The 25,698-nt window shown below is 30.7% G+C and overlaps 4 protein-coding genes and 1 non-coding gene across 9 annotated transcripts; 3 read left to right on the forward strand and 2 right to left on the reverse strand.

Moving 5' to 3' along the window:
- Nucleotides 1-1,027: 1,027 nt before the first annotated feature.
- LOC114166778 (ORM1-like protein 3) lies at nt 1,028-6,787 on the reverse strand. The gene is made up of 3 exons (XM_028051600.1): nt 6,347-6,787; nt 4,516-4,664; nt 1,028-1,500 (listed from the first exon to the last, which is right to left on the reverse strand). Exons 1-3 carry the CDS (start codon nt 6,530-6,532, stop codon nt 1,362-1,364), a joined length of 474 nt encoding a protein of 157 aa, XP_027907401.1. The 5' UTR covers nt 6,533-6,787; the 3' UTR covers nt 1,028-1,361.
- A 1,302-nt stretch (nt 6,788-8,089) lies between these two features.
- TRNAV-AAC lies at nt 8,090-8,163 on the reverse strand. Its single transcript has one exon. It is a non-coding gene; the product is annotated as a tRNA-Val (tRNA).
- Nucleotides 8,164-14,869: 6,706 nt separating this feature from the next.
- Nucleotides 14,870-18,855, forward strand: LOC114166782 (probable serine/threonine-protein kinase WNK10). 2 transcript variants are annotated; one of them, XM_028051604.1, is made up of 7 exons: nt 14,870-15,554; nt 16,170-16,207; nt 16,393-16,620; nt 16,710-16,930; nt 17,027-17,184; nt 17,277-17,676; nt 17,752-18,855. In XM_028051604.1, the coding sequence occupies exons 1-7, from the start codon at nt 15,438-15,440 to the stop codon at nt 18,591-18,593; spliced, it is 2,004 nt and encodes a 667-aa protein (XP_027907405.1). In that variant the 5' UTR covers nt 14,870-15,437; the 3' UTR covers nt 18,594-18,855. The 2 variants fall into 2 exon arrangements, with proteins under 2 accessions (XP_027907405.1, XP_027907406.1); XM_028051605.1 differs by having other exon boundaries at nt 17,755-18,855.
- Nucleotides 18,856-20,583: 1,728 nt separating this feature from the next.
- Nucleotides 20,584-25,329, forward strand: LOC114166783 (protein yippee-like At4g27745). Of its 4 annotated transcripts, none has more exons than XM_028051609.1 (3): nt 20,584-20,704; nt 20,797-20,925; nt 21,313-21,904. In XM_028051609.1, the coding sequence occupies exons 2-3, from the start codon at nt 20,833-20,835 to the stop codon at nt 21,538-21,540; spliced, it is 321 nt and encodes a 106-aa protein (XP_027907410.1). In that variant the 5' UTR covers nt 20,584-20,704; nt 20,797-20,832; the 3' UTR covers nt 21,541-21,904. The 4 variants fall into 4 exon arrangements, with proteins under 4 accessions (XP_027907410.1, XP_027907409.1, XP_027907408.1 ...); XM_028051607.1 differs by lacking the exons at nt 20,584-20,704; nt 21,313-21,904 and adding exons at nt 24,354-24,509; nt 24,759-25,329 and having other exon boundaries at nt 20,835-20,925; XM_028051608.1 differs by lacking the exon at nt 20,584-20,704 and having other exon boundaries at nt 20,713-20,925.
- Nucleotides 23,576-24,368, forward strand: LOC114165628. The gene is made up of 2 exons (XM_028050205.1): nt 23,576-24,292; nt 24,354-24,368. Exons 1-2 carry the CDS (start codon nt 23,576-23,578, stop codon nt 24,366-24,368), a joined length of 732 nt encoding a protein of 243 aa, XP_027906006.1.
- Nucleotides 25,330-25,698: the final 369 nt, after the last annotated feature.

Genomic DNA, 25,698 nt, shown 5'->3' on the forward strand with positions numbered 1-25,698 from the left:
ACTCTTATCTCATTGCTTTAATCACCATTAAATCATCTTTTTTTATTCTTTTTAGTGATGGTATTATCTAATGGTGATTGAAATAGTGAGTTAAAAGTGGATCAAAAAAAGTGGATTAAAGTATCATTGTCTAATAAAAAAATAAACATATTTTTATGTATTGTCTGTAAGTTGAACATAAAATGATAATTTGAGTATCATGGACAATATGAAGTATATATTGTTTTTTATTTCCATGAGTTTCTTTAAGACAAGTGAACAAGAGACTAATATGTGAAATGTAGTTCTTTAACATTATTTTGGATTAATTATATATTATATATTGTAAACAGGCACAAATAAAATAAGAAGGTTAAGTATCCCATTTACAATATTGTAATTGTCATGGATGAAAATTGAATAAAAAGTATTATTAATCTTAGTTGTGCAATTCACTTACGACTTGTTAGTAGTGAAGATCATAAAAAAATCATGAATAGATAAATTAGTGGCCCTTGTAAGACATTTATTTTATTCCTCATTCAATTTTAGCCTCTTAATTTTCTTAAAAATGATAAGGTAAAATTAAAAGAAGGAATTGTATTGCGACTGGAATGAGAATTTAAGAAAAAAATATTTTATTTTATTTTTATAACAATCTTCTCAAGACTTGTTTGTGCCATAAGTACGTAGCAAGTTCCAACTTTGCAATCTGTGCATTATTACTTTTCATAACAGAAGTCAATTAACTTGTTAATCTATGATAAAAATATTAATTATTATAAAAGGGAATTTAGAGTAAGCACAAACATATAAAAGTATTCAGCTTGCGTAAAAACAAAAACATGCTTTGAGTTTTCAACATAGTGTGACTCTGGTTTTGAAATTTCCACATGATTCATTCAACTTTTCTCTCATACCACAATGTCTTTACTTTCTTTTTGTGGCCAAAACTCACCATTTGACTTGTGAAATTTCAGGTGACGTCCAAGGTAAGTATTCCACTTATGGTGATGATGACTAAGACCTTTATTTCCAAAAGAGAAGGTTATAGCAATAAACTTGAATACCAATGCAAAGGATGATTCTTGTATATCTGAGTTCGGAGGCATGAATAAAAGGAAAAAGGCAAGAAAAGAAAGGTACATTTTAAAAGCACCGTTATAATTCGATACATATACTTCTCTACTGTACAGAAATAACTCAACATATTTATTTGTTTAATAATGCTTTAGAAGCAGGTTAAAAAGCAGTTGGCAACAGAACATTACTTGAGTATCCTTCCACTTCTGCCTTCTATACAAAGGTGTGACCTTTTTCCAGAACAAAAGGACAAGAGGCTCTTGAGCAGGTGACCAGGTTTTCAAGGACACAGCAACATTTCACTTATCAGCATTGATTCCAAAAATCCTCACCTTGTGCATGTGGGGGAACTTTGCAACAACCAGCACAATCACAGCAACAGTGTTGAAGAACAGCATTGGATTCTGATAGTCGGTTGTGTGGGATGCTATCAAGTACCTGGCAATCACAAACAATACAGTAAAGAACTATCACTTTTCAAATTCTAACTAAGTCAAAGAAATTTACTTCATGATATCAAGTATTATACAATTCCCCACTAAGTAGGGTCAGCCATGGAATACTACAAAACCATTGTGTTATGTCAAGAACTAAATCCTCAGCGAGTCCATTTAAATCAACCTAAGGGGATACTCAACCGTATTAACCTGAACAGATGTTAGCACTACTTCCCCCACTTGATTTTTTTCTCTCTCAAGGTCAAACCACCTTAGGTAAGATTCTACCATATTATTATTTTCAATAGGTGCCCTCTTATGATTTTCTGCTCCTCAACTACAACATCCTCACATTTGCAGTACAAAGCTTATGTTGTTGATGAAAACTAACATTTAGTAACATGCAACACTGCGACTTTTACACCTCGGCAGTAGATTTTTCCTCAATGCTCAGGACAGTTTCTGTAAGAATCCGAATCACATCAAAGCTACAGACATACAGTCCTATTGCTGAAGCCAAAATCATATCCACAAGCATTAACTTCAGCTGTTGAAATTCAGTGTTGAAAAACAAGATTGTTGTACCATTTTAGTGCATGTTTGGGAATGAAAATTCTAGGAAAATACTTATGTTAACCACCCCAAATGATTTCTCCAAATAAACTGAACCCAATGCGTACTTGAACGGGATCAGTATTCAGTTATGATAAACTTCATGGATTTTGACGGCTCTATAAAGTAAGTCTATGTGCAATGCCTTTGGCATCCAAAAATGCTTTCATTTTCAAGAATATCTTTGGGGAAAAAAAAATCTGCCAATTTGCATGAACATCTTTTTGGACTCTCCCTGTTGCTTACTACACTGAATCTTTGAGAAGGTTTTGTTTTGAAGTATTCAAATTTCTTTACTTTATTTCTCTTCTGCGCTTTGTTAAGGTGGATTTCTCATCCTCTTATGTAATTTTGTTTTTCATTCAAGATTTTGTTTCTCGTAGAGGGGATCTTTAGAGAGAAATGTGTACAGTTTTAACATGGAGTGGAAAACCAATTACTGATACTCTGATGAAATAAATCGATATATGTAAGAAATCATGTCAAAACTTATTTCATTGATTTTACACAAAATATATAGTAGCAATAAATGAATCCTTTGTTTCAGAGGAGTCAAAATGTTTTTTAGATCAAACAATATGTGTTCTATCAAAAGAATTCTCAGGAAAAACTAAGCCATGTAAGCCCCTCGAAATTTCAGTTATAAAGACAAATAGCTTCACCCAAAAATCAAGGTACATAATAGATCAAGCCAAGCCCCAATCACCATGAAGAATATAAACCTCCAGATCTTATGCTAACTTTTATTCGTTTTATATAATTCTTTTAGCAAACATTAGTACTCATTCGAAAAGGCTCTTGGGCTTCTTAAATTATATTTGACCCAATATTTATATCCTACACTTCCAATAAAGCTCTTGGATGTCCATAATAGCTAATTTGTGGGTCATAGTATTAATAATAAGCTAGGCACACACAGAGAGCATCACAAACTAACTTCAATTTACTGTTGAAAGTTCCTCAAACCTGAAGCCCATGTAAATGAACTTGCTATCAGAGATCACTTTCGCTTTGTATGACTTACAACCTATCTATTGAATCGACATTTGGTATTAGCTATCCAATTGATTTTATACACTGATAAAATTCTTACTCTTCCTGAAATAAGCTTTGATTTCAGACACAATCCAATGAAATATATAAAGCTATTTGAATGATATGGAGCTATGCAGAAAATTTCATAAGTAGTCATTTTACTTTACTTTTTTTTTTAATATTTCATTTTTTTCTCAAAAGGCATTCTTGTTTTCCTTTTTCTTGTAATACAACTGTTATGTAGCGTTCATTATTCAGATATAACCCTTCAAATATAGTGAACTTCTAAACAAACAAACATAATTCCAAAAGCATTCAATTTATTAAGCTACATTGCAGCTGAGTGACATCTTCTCGTACACATGTTTTGAAAAGGGACAATCTAATTTGATCAGTAGTCTTACGACCGAAGAAAACATGTTTTGAAAAACAAAATTAATATATTGGGTAGTAGTGGTCAATCCCAAAAACCAGTGTTGAGTGGCTGACCCTGAGCATGCTAGAACAGGATAGTGTGATGGCTATCATTGTAACCAATTGGAACAAAAAAAAGTAATGGGTAAGACTTAGAAGAGATAAATAGACATGGTGATACACCTGTTTTAGTGAGATTTAAAAAACAGAGACAAAACTGAACTATGGCAGAAGGTCATGGTTTGCCAGAGTCAGTGACAGGTTTGCCAGAAAAGGGCTGCAGGGATCTGGGATGACTGAAAACTACAGAACAAATGCTATAGAGGTTATGGAAGACCAACAACTGTCACAGCTACCCAGAAATACTGGAAAATGCTGGAAATGTTGTTAGATAGTGGTGGGAGTTTGTTGGTAAGGAGAACAGTGTGTGCTACTTCATAACATGCATGTGACAGACAAAGTAGTGTTTCAGTTCTGATTCAAAGATATGGGCAAAACCCATAATTGTCCCCAACACAGCCCTAAACGATGCTGTCTCGAAAAGTTTTTTTTTCTAAAGCTAAAAGGTCCAATAACACATTCCAGCAACGATTTTCTGCAATTTTACCATCTACCACATCTGTGACGGAGACTACTTCAAAATGTGATGCTATTCAATTTTAGTAGCATGGCCAATTGTGACACTATTTGATATTATTTGCAACTATGAATTGGATAAGCTGTTACTTATGGTTTCTACACAAGCATTAAACTTATTTGCAAGTTCTAGCACAACAAGAAGTGAATGCATGAATAACACTACAAGAATCATATACATTTGCCCACATCAGTGTATAAACAATATTTTAAGGAATACTGTTTATTTACATAGCCATGGGTGCACACACACAAACACAGATCCTATAACATCACCAGAAGCAAATACCAATTATGGCTTGCATATTAGAAAACTTACAGGACCAAAGGAACAACTGTTAGAAACTTCCTGTTACGAGTAAGCTGCTTTCCATTGTCTACCTGCTCCCACCATGTCAATCTATTGTAGATGCCTTGGTCCTCTGCAAATGGAGTTCCTTTCTTCCAGTGAAAAAAGTGATATGTTACCTGATGGACACAGCATAATCAATTAAGCCATTTAGAGATATAAAATAATTTTTAACATTAATTTAGCAATAATTTATAAATAATATTAATTTATAGACTGATACAATCGTTCCATTTTGATTGAAAGTAGAGAAGAAAAGGACCTGCTCATTACTTCAAGAAGTAATAAATGATCAAAATAAGTTTTCCAAATATTATGTTTAATGAGTTTGATTAGAAGACATAACTTCCACTCCAAAAAACAAAAGGATAAAACAACCATGATAGACCGTTCATTTCAAACCTATCTGTAAGAGCTAAAACCTATCTGTAAGAGCTAATATTGGAAGATGATACTTGCAAATACAGTAAAATAAAAGCACATCTAGTTCAAGATTCACAACAATTAAGAGGAAGCACATTTAGTTCTAGGTCAAGAGGAAGCAAAGAAACGAAGAACTCCCTGCTCTGTAGCATTTCCACTTCCCAGAACCCCATTCAACTTCTTTTAACAATTTCAGAAACAGTTGGCATTCTAATTTCTAAAAAATCAAAATGCATCTCCAAACATCATCCAGAATGCAGAATGCCAACTGTTCACAAATAAGACGCCAAACGAATTTTTATGGCCAGCAATTTGGAGCAAAGCCAGACCATCATCATAATTATCAGCAGACGGAGATTATGAGATGCACAGAAACCTAGGGCATTTTCAAGCAAATTACATAGCTGCATAAATGTCTTTCTCAACTAAGAGGCAAATAATGATTTAGGAAGAGCTGGGGCTGTGTATACATCTGATATAGTAAATACTTATCAAAGTTTAGAACATGGTGGGTGGAGCCATGGAGATACGAATGAAAAGACAATGGTGTAATATTCTAATAACTAATTGTTTTCTTAAGCTTTAAAATAAACAATATCTATTGAATAGGGAGAAAAACTGTTAAAAAGATGAAGTAGAGTAGTAAGAAGCCCAAAAACCAATGACCAGTGCCAAATGATTATTGGGATAATCTAAACTTTTTGCTAAGATTATATATTGGTTAACACGTAGAATTTTAATAACCTTAAATAATGTCTACGGACCATTCTTTGAGTACTCAAATTCCCAATAACTAACTTCCTACCAAGGAAGAACAAGAACAAGAATATTGCATAGTAACTAACTTCCAAGCAATGAGAGAATAAGAACAAGAGCATACGAATTGGTGGTAACATAAACTAGGAATTAGGTCCACCCCCATCCTTAACAAGAGAAAACTTAGGTAACAGAAACTAGGAATTTGTACATGTATGGTAACTCACATATTGTCTATCATCTTGCCAGATGACAGAAGTACCTCTGATTGGCATGTGCATGATAAAGATATCCCTTCCCCACCCAACCTCTCACAATCAATGTTTCGGAAAATTAAAACCAATTATTGTGCCAAATGGATTATAATCACATACTTAATAACCACGAATGAAACAATAAATTAACACCCCAGTTCTATCCAGGTCAATCACAATTAAAGTCTATCTAATATCACATTCAGCTTTACATATTACGCTTACCCTAAAAAGCCTTAAACTGCAAGGTCATCAAGACCAGGGATAAATAAGGTAACAAATCAAAGACAAGAACTCAACTTCATTTTCTCAGAACAAAAGGCAGTAATTAAATTAATTGATTAAAAGAAGTAGAAAGAGGAAGATACAGCAAAATGTGCGAGATTAACGATGGTCCATGCGATGCCAGGGGAGCAACCGAAGACGGAGAGAACGAGGATCCAAGAAAAGAAAAGGATGAGGATGTAGGTGGTCCAGACGCCAGGGTACGTGAACCACTCCGTGTTCCTGTTCAGATCCGCCGGTGGCACCGCCTTCACGTACAGATTTGCCATCAAACCAAAGATAGATTGATAGATACCCTTTTGACGCAAAACCCCAATTACACGATCCCAGATGCAAAAGTTTCCACCTTTCAAACGCTTGGACGATTTGATGGGGCTTTGATTGATGGGGCCTCAAAATTTCAAAACCCAGAAACACACCCTCTTCTCTTTCTCTCTCTTTCTCCTTCTCCTTCTCTCTCTCCTTCTCCCTTTCTCTCTCTCTCTTTTATTAAAATATCAAGGATGGTGGATGGCGTGTGTTTCTGTGTGTGGAGGAATTGAAATTCAAAGCTTAAATTGATTTTTACTCGTAAATAAAAGGAGTGGTAATTAATGTGGGGAAGAAATATCTTTAGAATTAACCTAACTTTTATACATTTCTTAGGGCAGCGCAGCGACGTCGTTTACGATTTCGCAGATTTTCTACAAGGCTGGATACAGTTATTTTTGCTAAAGTTGAAATAACCAACATTATTTCTGTTGAATTCTGAATTTTTTTATGATTTTTTATTTATTTCATTTTTTTTTTCTAAATAACACTGCATGTAAAATTTGATTAATGAAAATGTTATGTAACTATTTTCTTTTAAATTCATTCAGGTTCAAAATAATGGTTAATGATCATTTATCGATACTTTAAAAATAAATGGTGAAGTACATTTCAAAAACATATTAATTACTTTTATTCTTGTAACCAAGGTGTTATTTTAAAACAAACACTGACCTGTCTTAGTTAAAGTACAAATTATTCTAAATATCTTTTCATAAAATTAATTGATTTAAAATTGATTTTCACGATTACAGATAAATGAAAATTAGTTTCTGATTTTCTTAGAATGCATAGAAATAATTATTAGTTAATGTAGTACACTTAACAAACTGATCCATTTATAAATTGAGAAGTGCCAAAAATACAATTTATTGAGACAATACATTTCATGAGATGCAGCACAGAAATAACTAAATACCAATTATAGAAAATAAAAATATTAAAAATAATCATTAAAGAGATACGGGGGCAGTTTTGAGTCCACATCAAAACTACTACTATGTAATGTATATCTAACTGTCCCATTATAATCACACTAATTATAATATTATGTTAGTTAGACATAACAACTATATTGAGGATATTAAAAGGAATAAAAAAATTATAATATTAAACAGGGTTAAATATATTATATTTTTATTTTTCAATTTTTAATAAAAATTTAAATTAGTCTAAATTTTGAATTAGTTTAATCTCTTATTTTTATTTTTATAAATGTGTGTATTTATTCTTTTAACGTGTGTCTCTAAAAAAATCATAACGTGTATAAGTGAATGTATAGGTAATACCTATTTATTGTTTATTTTGTGTTTAAAAAATTACTAATTAATATAAAAACAGAAAATAATAAAGATTTATTTATTTCTTCAAATTTTAAATTATTGTCTCCCATCTTGTTATCTGTTTTTAGTTTATTATAGTTTGCTCTTCACTATGGTAATGAAAGCATAAAAATGAATTGTGAAAATAGAAATGGTATAAAGAAATTATTCTAAAGTAAAAATGAAAAGAAAAAATGGCGTCGCCCGGACTTGAACCGGAGACCTTCAGTGTGTTAGACTGACGTGATAACCAACTACACCACGACACCGCTGTTTGCTTTGAAAATTCATGTTTACATATTTAATAAAATATAAAGCTATTTTAAAACTACAAAATAAATTTTTTGATAAATTAAATTCTATTTAAAATGTCGAAAACAACTAAAACTAAACGATTAAACTACATAAAAATTAAAAAATAGATAATTTTTAAAATTTCCCAATTTATGAATGAAACAACTATTTTATTAAGTGAAATAGTTTAAAATGCAGCAATTAATATGTTATGCTATCACCTGATAATGGGTGAACACCAGCCCTTCTATGGCATTTATGAAAAATTATAAAATTGAGTACTTTTATATTTGAAAAAATAATTATTTGTTTTTTGTACCATCATATACCTTAACAGAATCATGCTCAAAATAGATAATATTATATCAAAATTTTAAAAATAATTTGTTATCCGTCAAAATAAATAATAAATAAAAATTTAAATTATTGTCAAAGTACATTAATTCTGTTGAATTCTGAACTTTTTTATGATTTTGTATTTATTTCAGTTTTTTTTTTCTAAATAACAGTGCATGTAAACTTTGATTAATGAAAATGTTATGTAACTATTTTCTTTTAAATTCATTCAGGTTCAAAATAATGGTCAATGATCATTTGTCGTTACTTCTCTTTAAAATTCAATTACTTTAAAAATAAATGGTAAATTACAGTTCAAAATATATTAATTACTTTTATTCTTGCAACCAAAGTGTTACTTTAAAGTACAAACACCGACAAGTACAAATTATTCTAAATATCTTTACATAAAATTAGTTGATCTAAAATTATTGATTTTCACGATTACAGATAAAAGAAAATGAGTTTCTGATTTTCTCAAATGAGTAAAACTAATTATTAGTTGATGTATACACTTAACAAACTCATCCATTTATAAATTGAGAGGTGCTAAAAATTAAATAACTAAATACCAATTATAGAAAAAAAAAATAGTAACAATAACCATTAAATAGATATGGGGCAGTTGAGTCCACATCAAAACTAACTTAATCACACTACTTATAATATTACGTTAGTTAAACATACCAACTATACTAAGGATATTAGAAGGAATAAAAAAATAGTTTAAATAACTTACCTTGATATTATAATAAGAAGTTAATCACATACCATTTCTTATTAAGTTAAATATATTTAGTCTTTAAATTTTAATGTAAAACAAAATATTGTTTTTATTTTAATCTTTTATACAGTTTGATTCAAACTTTAAAATAAATAGATATAATATATTAATCTAATTATTAAATTTTGTTGGCATATTAAGTTATTTTTGCATTACGAGACTAAAATATTATCTAATAGATGAAAATTAAAAACTATAAATACATTTAAGAATTTCTTACTTCCTATTAAGCAAAACCACATTAAGTTTGCTATGTATGTCTCAAAACATGGTAATATGTGTCTCACAAATCATCATAACGTCATATAGTTAATTTAGGTAATATTTATTTATTATTTTTTTATGATTTAATTATCCACATTCATTTAAACTAAATAAACCTTCTTTTATTAAAGAGGATTCCCCTTTTTGTGTCCACTTTTTAAAATACCGATTTTACCCTTTAAATATAATAATTTATTAAATTTTTAAAAATTGACAGTTACTTTTACAAACTTTTTATAAAACTTTTTATAAAATCATATGTCTTTACTTTTTCTCTTCTTCTTTATTTATCAATAGTTATTCTTTTATCTATTCTGATATATTTCACTTTATTTTTAATAAATATAATTTTAATATATATATATATATTAACGTAATAACATTATAATATTATCACCTACTAATATAATATCATGTATATTTAAAAAATGCATACACAAGCTATTGCGCCTGTGTTTAGGGATGGCAACGGGGCGGGGCGGGCACGAGTTTCGCTATCTCATACCCATCCCCGTAAAAAAAATTCATCCCCATCCTCATACCCAAATCCAACGGGTATTAAACTTTTGACCCATCCCCATCCCCACCGGGTAACGGGTATAATCTCGTACCCATACCCATTTTCTTACTACTTCAATATTAATTTTAATTAATTTTTATAAAATAATAAAAATTTTATGATAAAGGAAACATAATATTATGAAATATTCAATATTAGAATGATGATTGTTTCTTCCATATCAAATACTTTAAAATAAATTATAATTGTTTACATTTTATATAATAATACCAAATAAAATTTCACGAGAGCTAAAACAATTATTAAATTTGCAAATATTAATGAAACATAATTGATAAAATTTAAAAATATTTTTTAAAAAATATAAAAGAAAAACAAATATTCAAATTAAAATATATTTTAAATGTTTGTTTACTTCAATCTTTTAAATTCTAATAAATCTTTTTTATACACTAATAAAAGTTATAATACATCATTTGATCAAAATGATACAAAGAACATAATTGATATTTTAAATGTTTGTTTACTTCAATCTTTTAAATTCTAATAAATATCTTTTTTATACACTAATAAAAGTTATAATACATCATTTGATCAAAATGATACAAAGAACAAATAATAATCATAATAAAAGTTTAAAATAAATTATAATTGTTTACATTTTAAATTATAATACCAAATAAAGTTTCATGAGAACCAATACATTTATTAAATTTACAAACATTAATGAAACCTAGTTGATAATATTTAAAAATATTTTTTAAAAAGTATAAGTGAAAAACAAATACTCAAATTAAAATATATTTTAAATGTTTGTTTACTTCAATCTTTTAAATTCTAATGAATATCTTTTTTATATACTAATAAAAGTTATAATACATCATTTGATCAAAATGATAGAAAGAACAAATAATAATCATAATAAAAGTTTAAAACAAATTATAATTATTTACATTTTAGATTATAATACCAAATAAAATTTCATGAGAACCAACACATTTATTAAATTTGCAAACATTAATGAAACCTAGTTGATGAAATTTAAAAATACTTTTAAAAAAATATAAAAGGAAACAAATATTCAAATTAAAATATATTTTAAATGTTTGTTTACTTCTATATTTTAAATTCTAATGAATCTTTTTTTTATACACTAATAAAAGTTATAATACATTACTTAATCAAAATGATACAAAGAACAAATAATAATCATAATAATAAAATTTTAACATAGATCTTGTATCTTTTGAGCTTCAATTATGTTGGATGGTGATAAAAAAATATTAATGACAATTACATTAAACTTTTATATTGTATTAAATAAAAGTTATTTATATAATTATAGTGACAAAATTACAGTATGATTGATAATGAGTTAAAAAATAAAAAATAATTAAATAAAATATATCAAAATAGTATTATACATAATGAAAATAAACAAGAAATAAAAATATTAAAAAATTAACAAATGTTTACAAACAATTTGAGAGACTATTGAAAGAAATCGCACAAAAGAAAATAAATGTATAAAGGGTATGATAAGTTGAAAAATATCTTACAGATCTAAGAAAACTTTTCAAATATCAACATATATATTCAGTAGTTGAGAAATAACAAAAAATGTTTTAGTGAAATAAAAAAGTTATTCAAATGAAACAAAAACTAATAATAAGAATAATAAGTAAATGATTTTTTTTATATTACCTAGTAAACGAAATGTTTGTGCCATTAAATACTTAAATTGAGAGTATTAAACATTTTCATGTGAAAGAAAAATATACATTAAATAAAAATATTAAAAAATAATAGAAATATTCAAATGTGAGACATAAAATTTTTTAATTAACATACATATTTTGAACATAATTACATAAAGATTATGGTAAGATGAAAAATATAATTGAAATGCAAATGAGTTTCATGACAACTAAAATAATTAGAATAAATAAAAATAATATATATATATATATATGTGTGTGTGTGTGGTTATTTAATTAATTAGGAATATTTTAATAATTTAAACGGGGACGAGTAATATGGCGAAGATATGTATATCCCCATACTCATCCCCACACCCAATTGAAAAAGTCGGGGATTCCCCATACCCATACCCATATCTAGTCAATACGGGGATTCCCCGTCAAAACGGAGACGAATTCGGACAATACCTACGAGAACGAGTTTATTTGCCATCTTTACCTTTGTTACACTAGTACTTATTAATATAAATACAAAAAGATAATATGATTCACACGTCTTAGCAACTGATATGCTAAAATCAAGTTATTTTATCAACATAGTAAAGACTTTTTAGGTTTTTGTGTTTATTTCTTCAAATTTTATATTGTCTTCCATCTTGTTCCCTGTTTTAGTTTATTAGTTTTGTGGTTATAGTCTGCTCTTCATTACGGTCGTTGTTGTAATTTACTTCATTTGGTACTTTTCATTTTGTTTTAAAATAGTTAAAACTCAATACCACGATAATGAAAGCATATAAATGAATTCTGAAAATATAAATGCTATAAAGAAATTATTCTAAAATAAAAATCACATCAAAAAGTTATATAGTTCCCTCTTCACTATGGTAATGAAAGCATATAAATGAATTGTGAAAAAAGAAATTGTATAAAGAAGTTATTCTAAAATAAAAATGAAAAGCAAAAGTGGCGTCACCCGGACTTAAACCAGAGACTGAAATTAGACTGACGTGATAACCAACTACACCACGACACCACTTCCTGTGATGAAAATTCAATTTTAAATATTTAATCAAATACAAAAGCTTTTTTAAAACTAAAGAATGAACAACTTGGATAAATTAAATTTTATTGAAAATGAAACGATAAAAAAAAAATAAATAATAGATAATTTTCTTTTTAAATTTCCAAATTTATGAGTGAAACAACTATTTTATTAAGTGAAATAGTTCAAAATGCAGCAATTAATATATCGTGTTATCACTTAATAAATAATGAGTGAACAACAGCCCTAGAGGAATTATAAAAAAAATTATAAAATTGAGTACTTATATATTTGAAAAAAATAATTTTTCTTTATACCATCATATATATACCCTAAAAGAGCCATGCCCAAAAAATAATATTATATCAAAATTTAAAAGATAGTTGATCGTTATCCATCAAAATAAATAATAAATACAAATTGTTGAAAACAAACGAAAACAATTCACCCAAAAACAGGACTTCTGTAAAAATATAAAAATTAAAAATCATATATAAAATCTCAAATTCCATACAAAATTGTAAATGTATTTTCTATAGAACAAAAATAAAAAAAGCACACATAAAAATACCACTGATATAAAAATAAATAAAATCATGTATGCAAACATAAATTTTAACGCATACTCAACACGAAAATCATATAAAAATAGCAATTTGTTTAATTTTAGAGCAGTGTTTCCATCGCAACTTATTTACTCGGTTACTTTTTATTAAAATTTATCGATTTTTCTTAGAAAAAAAATTTAATTACTGATTTAGTCATCAATTTGTTATTGTTTTGTTTTATTTTGATCCTTTTTATTGTTGAGTTGAATTTAGTCATTTAATTTTAAAAAAATTCAAATTAGTCCTTTTATTATTATTTATTTAATTTAGTCTTATTTTTTTAATATAATTTTATCAAGTTAAAATTAAATTAATAACTAAATTTAATTACAATTTATATTAACATGTTAAAACAAATATTTAAGATTTATATATCATATCACTTTAGGTAAGAAAAGAGTATTCAGATAAAATATAAAACTTTAACTAATTTTAATATTTAGATGGAATAATTTGATGTATAAATTAAAAAAAGTTATTTTAATATTTATATATAAATTGTAATTAAACTTAATTAATAATCAAATTGTAATTATTAACTTAATTTAAAATTGAAAAATATAAAATTAGATTATTTAAAAAAAACACTAAATTGAATAGAAATCAATAAAAAAATAAAATTGAACATTTAAAAAAATAAAAGATTAGAGTAAATCAAAAAATAATAAAGAAATTAAAATGAATTAAAATAAAAAATTAGAACACTAAATTACTAATTAAAAAAACATAAGAAAATGATATAATTTTAATAATTTTTTTATAGAGATTCTTAGTCATATTCATGTTTCTATACCAAAAATTATAATGTGAACCAAACTTCCGAAAGCCAAAACTAAAGGAAATGGTTCAAAGCAACATTCTGAGAGTTCCATGGAGCTTCTCTGCAACGTGGAAATCTTAAAGCACCTTTTTAGAATTCACAATTCCGAAGAAACTAATGAAGAAATCTTGCAGCATCTTTATTGATCAATGTAGGTTACTAATTTCTCGTGCAGCGGTGTTCTTAAGCTCAAGGCTCTGCAGTAAAACATTTTATTCTCTCTGTTGCATTCTGATATGATGTGATATATTTTTGGATGATGATACTTTAATCTATTTATTTTTTATTTATTTTTAATCTATAACTTTAATTATTATTAAATCATTATATCACATTATTAAAAAATAAAATTTAATTATAATTGAAGTAATGAGTTAAAAGTAAATAAAAAAATAAATTAAAATATTATTTTTCTATATTTTTCTGTGACTCTTTTCGATTATTGTTGAAAATGCAATGAAAATATGTTATTATGTCTTATGGTTTCTCATTTTGTTGGTTGGTTTTCTTTTTTTAAACCATTTTGTGTTATTTTAATGTAACAATAAAAAGAATTGATCCGTGATATTTTGTCTTTCCATCAACATAAAGATAAAAGTCATCTGATTCTCACCTCAGCATAGCTAAGATGTACGATTTGGTTCCGTTAGTTAGTTCCCAACTTTCCCTTTCTGACAAAACAAAAATAGCACTCTGATTCACCATCATTCACCATCCACCTGTCTGTTCCGGGCTTCTCTTTCGGCTCCACACTTTTCTCGTTTTCTCTCTCTTTTCCCGCCAACCACCTTTCCTCACTCCCCCCTTTTGATATTTTTGCTCAGAAGATTTGATAATGGGAGACCCATCTGGTAAATTTTGAACCTTTGGAAGGTTTTGGTACCTGGGTCGGTGGAAAGAATGGACTTTGAGAGGAAGGTGGAGGTGGTGGGTTTGGTTTGAGGATGAATTTTTGCTATGACATGGAAGGTTGGGTTTTGGATTTAGGTTCATTGCCTCCAACCATTGTCATCGAATGCCGATTCCAGCTGCGATCGGCATTCGATTCCTCCTTCGTTCCGTCCCTACCTTTCTCCATTCCAATCACAAACTAGGCCCCATCCGATAAACATATACTAATAATTAGAAAAAGGAAACAATTTGTCTTAAGAGTTCTGATTGTTTCAGCCACTAGAATGAATTCTGGTGCTGTCTTGATACTGCCCCCGGTGTGCAATGTGTTCGGGACTACGGAGCCTCAGGATTTTGAGGACGAGTTTGCGGAGAAAGATCCAACCGGACGGTATACAAGGGTATTATGACTCCAGTCTCATAAGCACCTTCACACATTATTCGTTTATATGTTTTTTGATTCATTTTTAGTCAACTTCGTTGTTCTTCTAAAGTTTAATAATTACGTGTGTTTGTATATGTGCTAGTTGAGCCAGAGGGATAGTTTTTAAGCAATAGTGATTTGAAATTGATTAGCCGTGTTTTTCTCGTTTGTCTGGATGAGAAGCTTGAAATGCAAGGTATATAAGTTGAAGAAATGACTAGATGGTAGAGACGGTGTATCATGCGCAAAAATGCCTCATCTCCTTCCTTTTGAATTATGGACACTTTTGTGAGGCTTGCAAGTGTGTTATCATTAGAGAAACAGTTATAAATTGGCTGTTTGGTATCTGACATTTTATTTATTAATGCTGTATCTGTGTGAAAGAGAAGTTCACAAATTAAGTTCCACTTTTACTTTGTAATGCGGAAGTGTAAAACCTATCTCATGCTTAAGATTCAATACTACAAATAATCCTCTTTATGAAAAAAATTGCTTTCTGTGAAGGGGATTTCTTTACTTCATTCTACGATTCACTTGTTCATTATATTTGCTGTTAGCTTGACTTTTTTTCTCTTTTTTGTTTTTGTCTCAGTACACTGAAATCTTGGGAAGGGGTGCCTTCAAAACTGTGTAAGATTTAATGCCTAATCCTTCTCACTTGTATTTTTCTTTCTATATATAATTGTTTGTTCTCATTATCTCTATTTTGTTGTATTTTCTTCCTCGTGTTCTTGGTTAATTTGATTCAGATAAGGCTATTTAATGGCAGTTTTGACTCGTGAAAGCATGCTATTTAATCTCTTTCCCTTTTCCAGTTATAGGGCCTTTGATGAAGTTGACGGAATTGAAGTTGCTTGGAATCAAGTTAAGATTGATGGTCTCTTGCATTCAGTTGATGATCTTGCGAAATTGTATTCTGAAGTTAATCTTTTGAAGTCTTTGAAACATGATAATATCATTAAGTTCTGTGATTCTTGGATTGATGATAAGGAGAAAACTGTTAACATGATTACTGAACTCTTCACATCAGGAAATTTAAGGCAGTAGGTTCTCCTGATTTTTGTCCCCTTTCCTTTATATTATTTGATTGTAACACGCACATATGAAGTTTTTGTACACCTTTGGCTGACAGATATCGCAAGAAGCATAAATATGTTGAAATGAAAGCTATAAAAGGTTGGGCCAGGCAGATTCTTCATGGCTTACTATATCTTCATAGTCACAAGCCACCCATTATTCATAGGGACTTGAAATGTGATAACATCTTTGTGAATGGAAACCAGGGTGAAGTTAAGATAGGGGATCTTGGTTTGGCAATTGTCATGCAGCAACCAACTGCTCGAAGTGTTATTGGTAACATATTACTTCCTGAAATGTGATGTTTTTATCATATTGCTTCCAATGGCACTGAGCTATGCTTGTGTTTGTTGTTTCTCTATTTTACAAAAGGGACTCCTGAGTTTATGGCTCCAGAACTATATGAAGAGTCATACACAGAACTGGTTGACATCTATTCTTTTGGGATGTGCATATTGGAGATGGTCACTTTTGAGTATCCCTATAACGAATGCAAAAATCCAGCTCAAATCTTTAAGAAAGTTACCTCAGTGAGTAAATAAATTATTGGCATATTCATACCGCTTTAACTTAAAATACAAACAATTTAACTTGCTGTGTTGTGATGCATGTCACATTTCAGGGCATCAAACCTGCTTCCCTTAATAAGGTGAGTGATCCTCAAATTAGGCAGTTTATTGAGAAATGTTTGGTTCCAGCATCTGAGAGATTGTCAGCAGAGGAGCTTCTGAAAGATCCATTTCTACAAGTTGAGAATTTAAAGGATCCTGTCCTTTATCCTGTAAAACCACCTAGAAGAACTCTGAGAGCATACTCATTCAAGTCTAATTCTCATTCTATGGACTTGGATAGTGACTACAAACAGTTTGCTATGAGTATCTGTTCGGAAAGCAACCAAGAAAGCCCATATTGTCCTGTTTTTCAGGTTCAGAGGGCAAATATTAACAATGAGTTTAGGTTGAAAGGGACTAAAAATGATGATAACTCCGTATCACTGACCTTGCGCATTGCTGATACATGTGGTGAGTATTTTCTCTTTCCTTCACCTTCACCTTGGCTCGAAAGTTGTTACTGAAAGGTGTTTGTTGTGTTACTAGCAGGTCGGGTGAGGAACATACATTTTCTCTTTTACCTTGATTCAGATACCGCAGTCTCTGTGGCCACAGAGATGGTTGAACATCTGGAGCTGGCAGATCACGATGTACCTTTCATAGCTGAGCTTATTGATTACTTGATAATGAAACTTCTCCCCTGGTGGAATCCTTCGCATGATCGTTGGGTATGTGGTGAAATAAATCCTAATATAGATGCCCAAAACTTAATGGGAGGATGGCCATGGGCTTCTGCCATACCAAGTAGTGTTCCCTGTGATTTGGTTATTGAGGAGGATGGCTACTCTCGGACTGATACAACCCCCAAAGAAGATTTTGTGGCAGCCGATAAGAACAGCTTAATAGAAGAAAGTGGTGATAAGGCTACTTTTGAGGGTGGTTATCATTCACAAAGATCTGAAGCTTCTGAGGTAGTTGTTGAGAATGCTTCAATGAAAGATGATAGTTGTCATTATTCCAATGTTGATGCAAGTTCAAAGTGCTTAAATAGTAGGTCCATCTCTGAACTTGAGCTTGGGGATGAATATTATGAAGACTGTAAATTGCAACAAGAAAATTATTGTAGTGGGGAAGAAGTTGTGATAAATGAATACCCAACGAACTCGGGGTCAGTTCTGGGAACATCTACTAATGTTGGGAGCCAAAGAAGTAGCTGTTCTTATGTGTCTTCAGCAGTAGAGGAGATTGATCTTGAGCTACAATTTGAACTTGCTGTAATTGAGACACACTATCAGCATTGGATTGATGAACTCAACGAAATGAAGTTGGAGGCACTGGAATCCACCAGAAGGAGATGGATGGCCAAGAAGAAACTGGGTGTTCGGTGATTTTGAGCTTGTTGATTGACCTCTTGTTAACCCTTGTCGAAATTGTTTCACTGTAAAGTCCGTGTTGTGATCTTAACTGTACTTTGTATATTGGATGTGGCTCTTTTTAGTGAGTGTCCTTACCCTCAACCTACTTTTTCCCTTAGAGATATTTCTCAATCTCTCATTAGCATAATGTAGGAGATGCGTCTTAAGAAATTTTATAGTTCTAGAAGACACATTCTCATGGAGACACTTTGCTATTTTAGTATAATTTTCACCATTACAGCTTTGCATACCACCATTCTTGCATACAATTAATCTTCTTCCCTCCCCGAAACAATCATCACATAAAGTACTTTGTTTTCGGTTTAAAAGAAAACCAATGTGTCTTCAAGGCAGATTTGGTTAAGAAATTAGCAAGTGGGAAGCTTTTTTATTTTGGTATATAAGAGCATACATACTCTTCTAAAATCTAACAATATTTCTCAGTCTGTGAATTTGAAAAGAGGGCATATTTCTTTTATTGTTATCTGGTCCCTCATTCGTCAATGAAACGATATAAATGCGGAGTGGTTCACTTAACACCCCAAGAAATGATTAATTAACACCAAAACCAATATAATTAGAAAAATGAACGTGTTATTAGTTGGTGTTTGCCACCAAAACTCAACATACTCACTCCCAATTAGTATATCAATGGAACAGGTAGAGTACGAGCACTAACTACCTTATATCCTATATTATAGATAAATATTCATCTTATATCCGTTCCTAGATGTGTGCAGCCGTAATACAAATATCTGCACATATCTATGGATATTTAAAAAAAAAATTCTAAAAACATTTAACAACATATATGAACTATAAAGTCAAATAAAATTTAATACATTATTATCATAAATTTCAAACAAATTCCAAATCAATTTAAATTCATATAAGACCAAGTAAAATTACAAAAGTAAATATTAAATAAGTTTAGCACAATAAAAGTTCTTTAATTAATGAAATTAGGTCACAATCTCAATCTTTTTTACTAATACATATATATATATATATATATATATATATATATATATATATATATATATATATATATATTTGTGTGTGTGTGTATGAAGGTATTATGGTAAATTAGAATTTAACGGTTACAAGTATCTACAGGTATGGATACTATGATACTTATAACCTTTGAGTATAAAATACTGGTATATGATATTTGTAGATATTCATTTTCTATTTGTCGGAGATTTTGTTTTGAGATACGGTTGGAAGTCCTACATCGACTAGAGATAAGACCAATTCATAATATAAAGTAAGGTGCAAACCTCACCTTATAAGCTGATTTTGTGGATTGAGTTAGGGTTAAAACTCACTTCTAATATATACCAAAGGTACGAAGTTTTATACTCTCTGCATGCTTTAATCAAATATGATAAAGTTTGTATATTTCTTTATCAGTGATAGGGTTCAAATAGTTTTAAAATTCTTAGGTCAAGTTTACGAAAAAAATAACATAAGAACTTTGATTACGTTTCTACAAATTAGACACTAAAAACGTACACTTCCGTTTTTATAAAACGTGGGTATACCCAACTTTAAGCATACCCAATGCATAAACCATTACAAAAAACACAAGGGCAAAGGCAAGTTTTATTTCTACTTAGAAGATGGTAAATGCAAACACATTAATAGAATACACAACTCCTTGATCAATTGGTGGCATTTTCAGAGGAATCTTTGTTTGCATTGATTCTAGTTTTACATTTTGTGGCGTTTTCAAAGTATGCGTTTCTTCTCTCATGTGTTTATGCTTAAAGGAAAACGTAGCTTTTGAAGCAACAAATAACATTTGTTAAAGAATTGCATCAATTTCTTACCAAACTATTTTAGTACATTTCCTATGCCATCACAATCAACACCTTTTATTTAAATAAAACTCTCAATTATCAAAGTCTTTTATAATCTGCGTCACTCAATTACCCTCTTAGACATATTCTTTTCTTCAAAATGTTTCATTGTGATTGACGTCACATAGTTTGGTTAGGTACGTATCTTGCACTTCAATCAGCCTTGAAGACACTGTTTGATACCCATTTGACAAATCAAATCATGGCCATTGTCACTCGTTGGTAAGATAGGTTTGAGGCTTCTATTGTTTGGTCACTTTTCTATTATTGAGTCTTTGACCAACCTTTTCCTTTGCACTTTTATTTATGAGTAGTAGGAGCAAAAGTGGCAGTGGCAGGCAAATACATCAATGGCGGAGTTGATGGGATCACGGGCATACTGCTGCTTTAGGTGCCAGAACCTTGTTGCTTTCCATGATGATATTGTTTCCAAAGATTTCCAGGTGAACTTTCTCTTGCATTTTTGGCATTTTCTTCAATTTTATGATAGATTTCTGGATTGAAATGGATGATTCATTTGAACCAATCAGAATAGGATCTGTTGCTTCTAAATTATCAACTAATCAGCAGTTGAAACTGCTAATTACTAAAGAGATGATTCCCTTGAGATGTTAAATCAATCATAAAAAAACTTCTAATATAGTTGTTGAGCTAAAGATTAAGATTCATATACCCGTATTAATCATCTCAAAAACCTTTGAATTTAACCTGATCATAGTGAAGCGATTCACTTAGAGTTTTTAGCATTTTCAATTTCCTTCAAACTGGTCAGGGTTTTTGCTTTTATGTTCTTTGAATAACCTAGGATTTTCAAGAGTTATCTGTAACAGGCAACAAATGGTAGAGCATTTTTATTCTCTCACGCAATGAACATTGTTTTGGGTCCTAAAGAGGATAGACAGCTTATCACTGGTCTTCACACAGTGGCTGATGTGTATTGCTCTGATTGTGGAGAGGAACTTGGCTGGAAATATGTTAAAGCTTTCGAGGAAACACAGAAGTACAAAGAAGGAAAATGTGTGCTAGAGAAGTTCAAGATAGTCAAGGGCAATGGATAGTAAACAGACTTTACTGTTTTAGATCCAAACCATCTGATCTCAATTGTTCATATGTTGGTTATGAAGTTCTTGCAAAGACCAGGGGGGAAAGGAATTTAATTTGTTCAAATTTCAAAAGATGATTTTAGTCACTCTAATTTGTTTCTTGATGAAATAATTTGTTAAATGATTTCTCCCCTGGTATGAACAGTTGGTTGGTCCTTTTTCATGTAGAAAAGATTCTTTTCAAGAAAATTACGAAGATCACTTATTGGTCCTGGTACATAAAGTTTCGCAACTAGCACAAGCCTCTTGTTTCTGCACTTTATCAGCCAAAATCACTATATAGGCATTTATAAATATTATGATTTTACAGATAAGTTTATGAATCAATTCTTCATATATATTATAAGCTTATTTAGTAAAATGTTTTACTTGTATTGAACAGATACTTGATTAATCTGTTTAGGAAAGTTGAGACATTGTAGCTCTCAATTAAGCATATAGGGCCCCACAAATATATACTGGTTGTGCCCCATATTGAAACAGGATGTACTGTCTGAAATATGTGCTATTTGTAGTCCTTTCTGTCATAAATAGATTGATTTTCCTTTCAAGGGGTAAAGTATAGTGTATAAGCATGGCACGTCTTTTGCTGTTTCAGAGTCTAATCATCTATATCTAAGCGGTTGGAGTATTTCAAATGGTGTATAGTCCTTAAGAACTTTAGCAGTTTTTTCTCTGATGGTATAATCCTCAAGAAATTGAAGTGGACCATACAATTGTTTATGTAAAATTTGCAACTTCAATTACTCCAATAGTGAAGCTACATACAAACTTAAGTTTTAAGAATTTCATAAACTAGTCGAAAGATGGTCCCAATGTGGTTAAGAAAAATGGTGTTTATTTGCATTGACAAATTGCTGTCCACTGAAGCTTTTGCATGACAAGTCATAGTTGAATAAGACGGAAGTGTTGACTGTCAGAGTCAGTTCTTTCAATTGTGGGGTATGTTGTGTGCAGAACTCTTGCAGTAGTTATTCATCTGAATCAAACACACGAAACTAATTCCAATGCAATGTTACTTTAGAACCATCGCTTGTTAAAATAGTTCCCATAATTGTAGTGTTATTCAGAATAGTCCTGCTATTCAGTTAATTAAGAGACTTAGAGGTGAAGTGAAAGGTTAATAATATGTCTAGAAACACATTGACAAAACAAGAATTGCGTAAAATTACAACTATTAACTTCCAATAATCATGTTCAAAATGTAAAAGTTTAAGAAAAACCAATAAAAATGTGGGTGTAATAGAGGCTTCTTTGTGTTAAAAACTTCCATGTTGACATAATCTAAATAACAGCAAAAATACAAATTGATTTATCAACTTTTCCCCATCCAGTAACTTTCAGTTCTTCCTTTCTTTCCTTCTTCGTTTCTCTGAAATTTAAGAACAATCAACGCTTTTGCAAATGTGAATTAAAGACAGTGAGGAGCTTATTTTTCTTCTTCCAATCGTGCCAAGATATGAAACTGATTTATCTTCACTGGACTTTAGAGTTGGACAACATCATTAACAAATCAATTAACTACCAAATCTGCATGTGGCATATGGAACTACTGGAAGAATGTTATAAGAGTTGTTGTATGAAATATTACTGAACAAACTATGTTTTCATTGATTCACTTTCACACTGGTTCAGTGATTTTTCTCAACATTTTCCTCTCCTCTACCACATAATGTATTCGTTTATACCTTCTGCCACTGTTATATATGCTGATGGAAAGTCCAAATTCTGAGGGGTTCTTCGTTAGAAACTCCATCTTAGACATTGACCATTAAGTCATTGATCGTTATATGAACAAAACACGTTGTAGTATGAACCGGTTGAAGTTTTATATATGAAAACACTTAATTATGCCAACATACATAAATGTATTCGTAAAAGTTTTCTGAAGTTGTATATTTGAAAACGCTATTAATTATGCCAACATACACAAATGTGATTCCAGCAGCATTACCAAAACCTTAATTTCAACGAACTATCTCATATGGCAATGCGAAACATCCGCAAAAATCTCAGGTTCGTCTCAATTCTTCACTCTTGTAATTCTACCTTTCACTGTTCTCTCTTCTTCTCCAACACCCCACCTTCAAGTTCAGCCACACCCCTTCTTTCCCCTCCCCGCTTGGCAAGCTATTTGCTTTTCTCATTTGGGTGTTCAACTCTTTGTTTCCCCCATCACCCTTTTACGGTTTCTTCAACTTTTCGCTCTAATGTTGATAATGGGCACTCGCGCTTCAATCTTAATTTGCACTTTCGTACTCGCATGTATTTTTGTACGCGTACGTGTACTCCTTTCTGGGGTAGGCCTCTTGCTACTTCAGAGCAGGTTTCTCAAATCATTGCGCTGATTCGTGAGGATGGGGATGATTTGGTAACCAAGTTGAATAGTATGAACGTGTGTTTGTCTGATGCGTCAGTTGTTGACATTTTTCAGATATTAGCCAGTGAAAGAGTGTCGGCATTGCAGTTCTTTGATTGGCTTAAAGGTTCCGATCCTGATATTTGTTGTGATCCGGATATAGGTTGCTTGTTTGTTAATAACTGTGGGTTGTTGGGGAATTATGAGGCAATGGTTCCCGTTTTGCGTGAATTTAGCCTTAAAAGGATGTTTTTGGGAATGAAGGCTTTTGGGTTTTTGCTGGATTTAGGTTTGGACAAGACTTCTAGTATGAAATGTGTGAAAAAGATTATGACCGTGTTCAATGAGGTTGGCGGGGTTTATCAAAGTTTTGGAGTTCAGTTGTTGATCGAAATGTTTGGTCTTTCAGGATCGTTTGAGATAGCTGAGTTTGTGATAAGAACAGATGGTAGGAAGATGAAGAACTATCATGTGCTAATGAGGATAATGTGTAAGAGAGGTGATTGCAAAAGAGTAGGAGATTTGGTTAAGGAGATGGAGAGAAGTGGCTGTGATATGAATGCAGGTACGTATAATTTGCTCCTCAGTTGTCTATGCAAGAGTGGTAAAATCGATGAAGCTTGGCTAGTGCTTGAAGCTATGGAGAAAAATTATGGTTTAACTGATGTGCACAGCTTTGGTATTCTTATTAACACTTTTTGTAAGAGGTATCAATTTGATTTAGTTATGAAGCTTCTTGATAAAATGACTCTGAAGGGTATTGAACCTAGTATTTTAACTCATGCTGCGATAATAAAGTCCTATTTTGAATCAGGAAAGTACGAGGAAGCACATGTGTATGTGATTGGTTCTGCAGATAACCTTAGCTATTCTAGCAATGCAAACTACAGCTTGCTTGCTACCCTTCATTTGAAGAATGGGAATGTGCTGCTTGCCAGTAAGGTTCTTTCTGAGATGATGGACAAGGGTCTTAAACCTAATTTTTCAGCATACAAAAAAATTAGGACGCATCTCGAGAAGAAAGCTGAAAAAGATTTGTCTATGGAATTATCAAGAAGATACTTGAGCTTGATTGAAAAATGAAGAAAGATTCTGAATTTAAATGACCAGATGCTGTAATTCCATTCATGTTTGCTTAATAGTTGCTGTTCTGCCATTTTGCTGATTTGGTCATTGATAAGTCTCCATTTGTTCATATTTTTCTAGATTAATTGCACTTTCTTGGGATTTCTTTTTGCTTTTGTTTCTTTGCTTAAGGACAGATTTGGTTTTCCTTCAATAAATTGTAGTTTTTCTAAATCTTTGTTAATTTGGGATTCTAAATCATTGAAGAACAACTTGTGAAATGCTCAACGTGTTAAATGACTTGTTGCTACCAATTGAAGACTTACTGGAAACTGCTGAACCAACACACATGCAACTTGCTGCTGCCAAGAGAAAGAAACACTTTGAGTTCAACTTTAGTTTTTATTTCTGTTGAGAATAAAGAAGATAGGGATTGAGATTAATCTCCCTTGTGTATAAACCACACATAGGATAATCTATTTATAATAGAGAGAGGTACAAGTAAAAAGAGTAACTGAAAATAAAAAGATTAAATAGAAGATATTGTTTGATATTGTGGTTATCAATATCTAACAATATCTTAATAATATCAAACTATATCTAACACTCCCCCTCAAGCTGGAGCATACAAATCGTATGTGCCAAGCTTGTTACAAATATAATCAATTCTAGGCCCCCGTAAAGACTTC

The sequence above is a fragment of the Vigna unguiculata genome, chromosome 10 (assembly GCF_004118075.2).
Source record: "Vigna unguiculata cultivar IT97K-499-35 chromosome 10, ASM411807v1, whole genome shotgun sequence".
Taxonomy (NCBI): domain Eukaryota; kingdom Viridiplantae; phylum Streptophyta; class Magnoliopsida; order Fabales; family Fabaceae; genus Vigna; species Vigna unguiculata.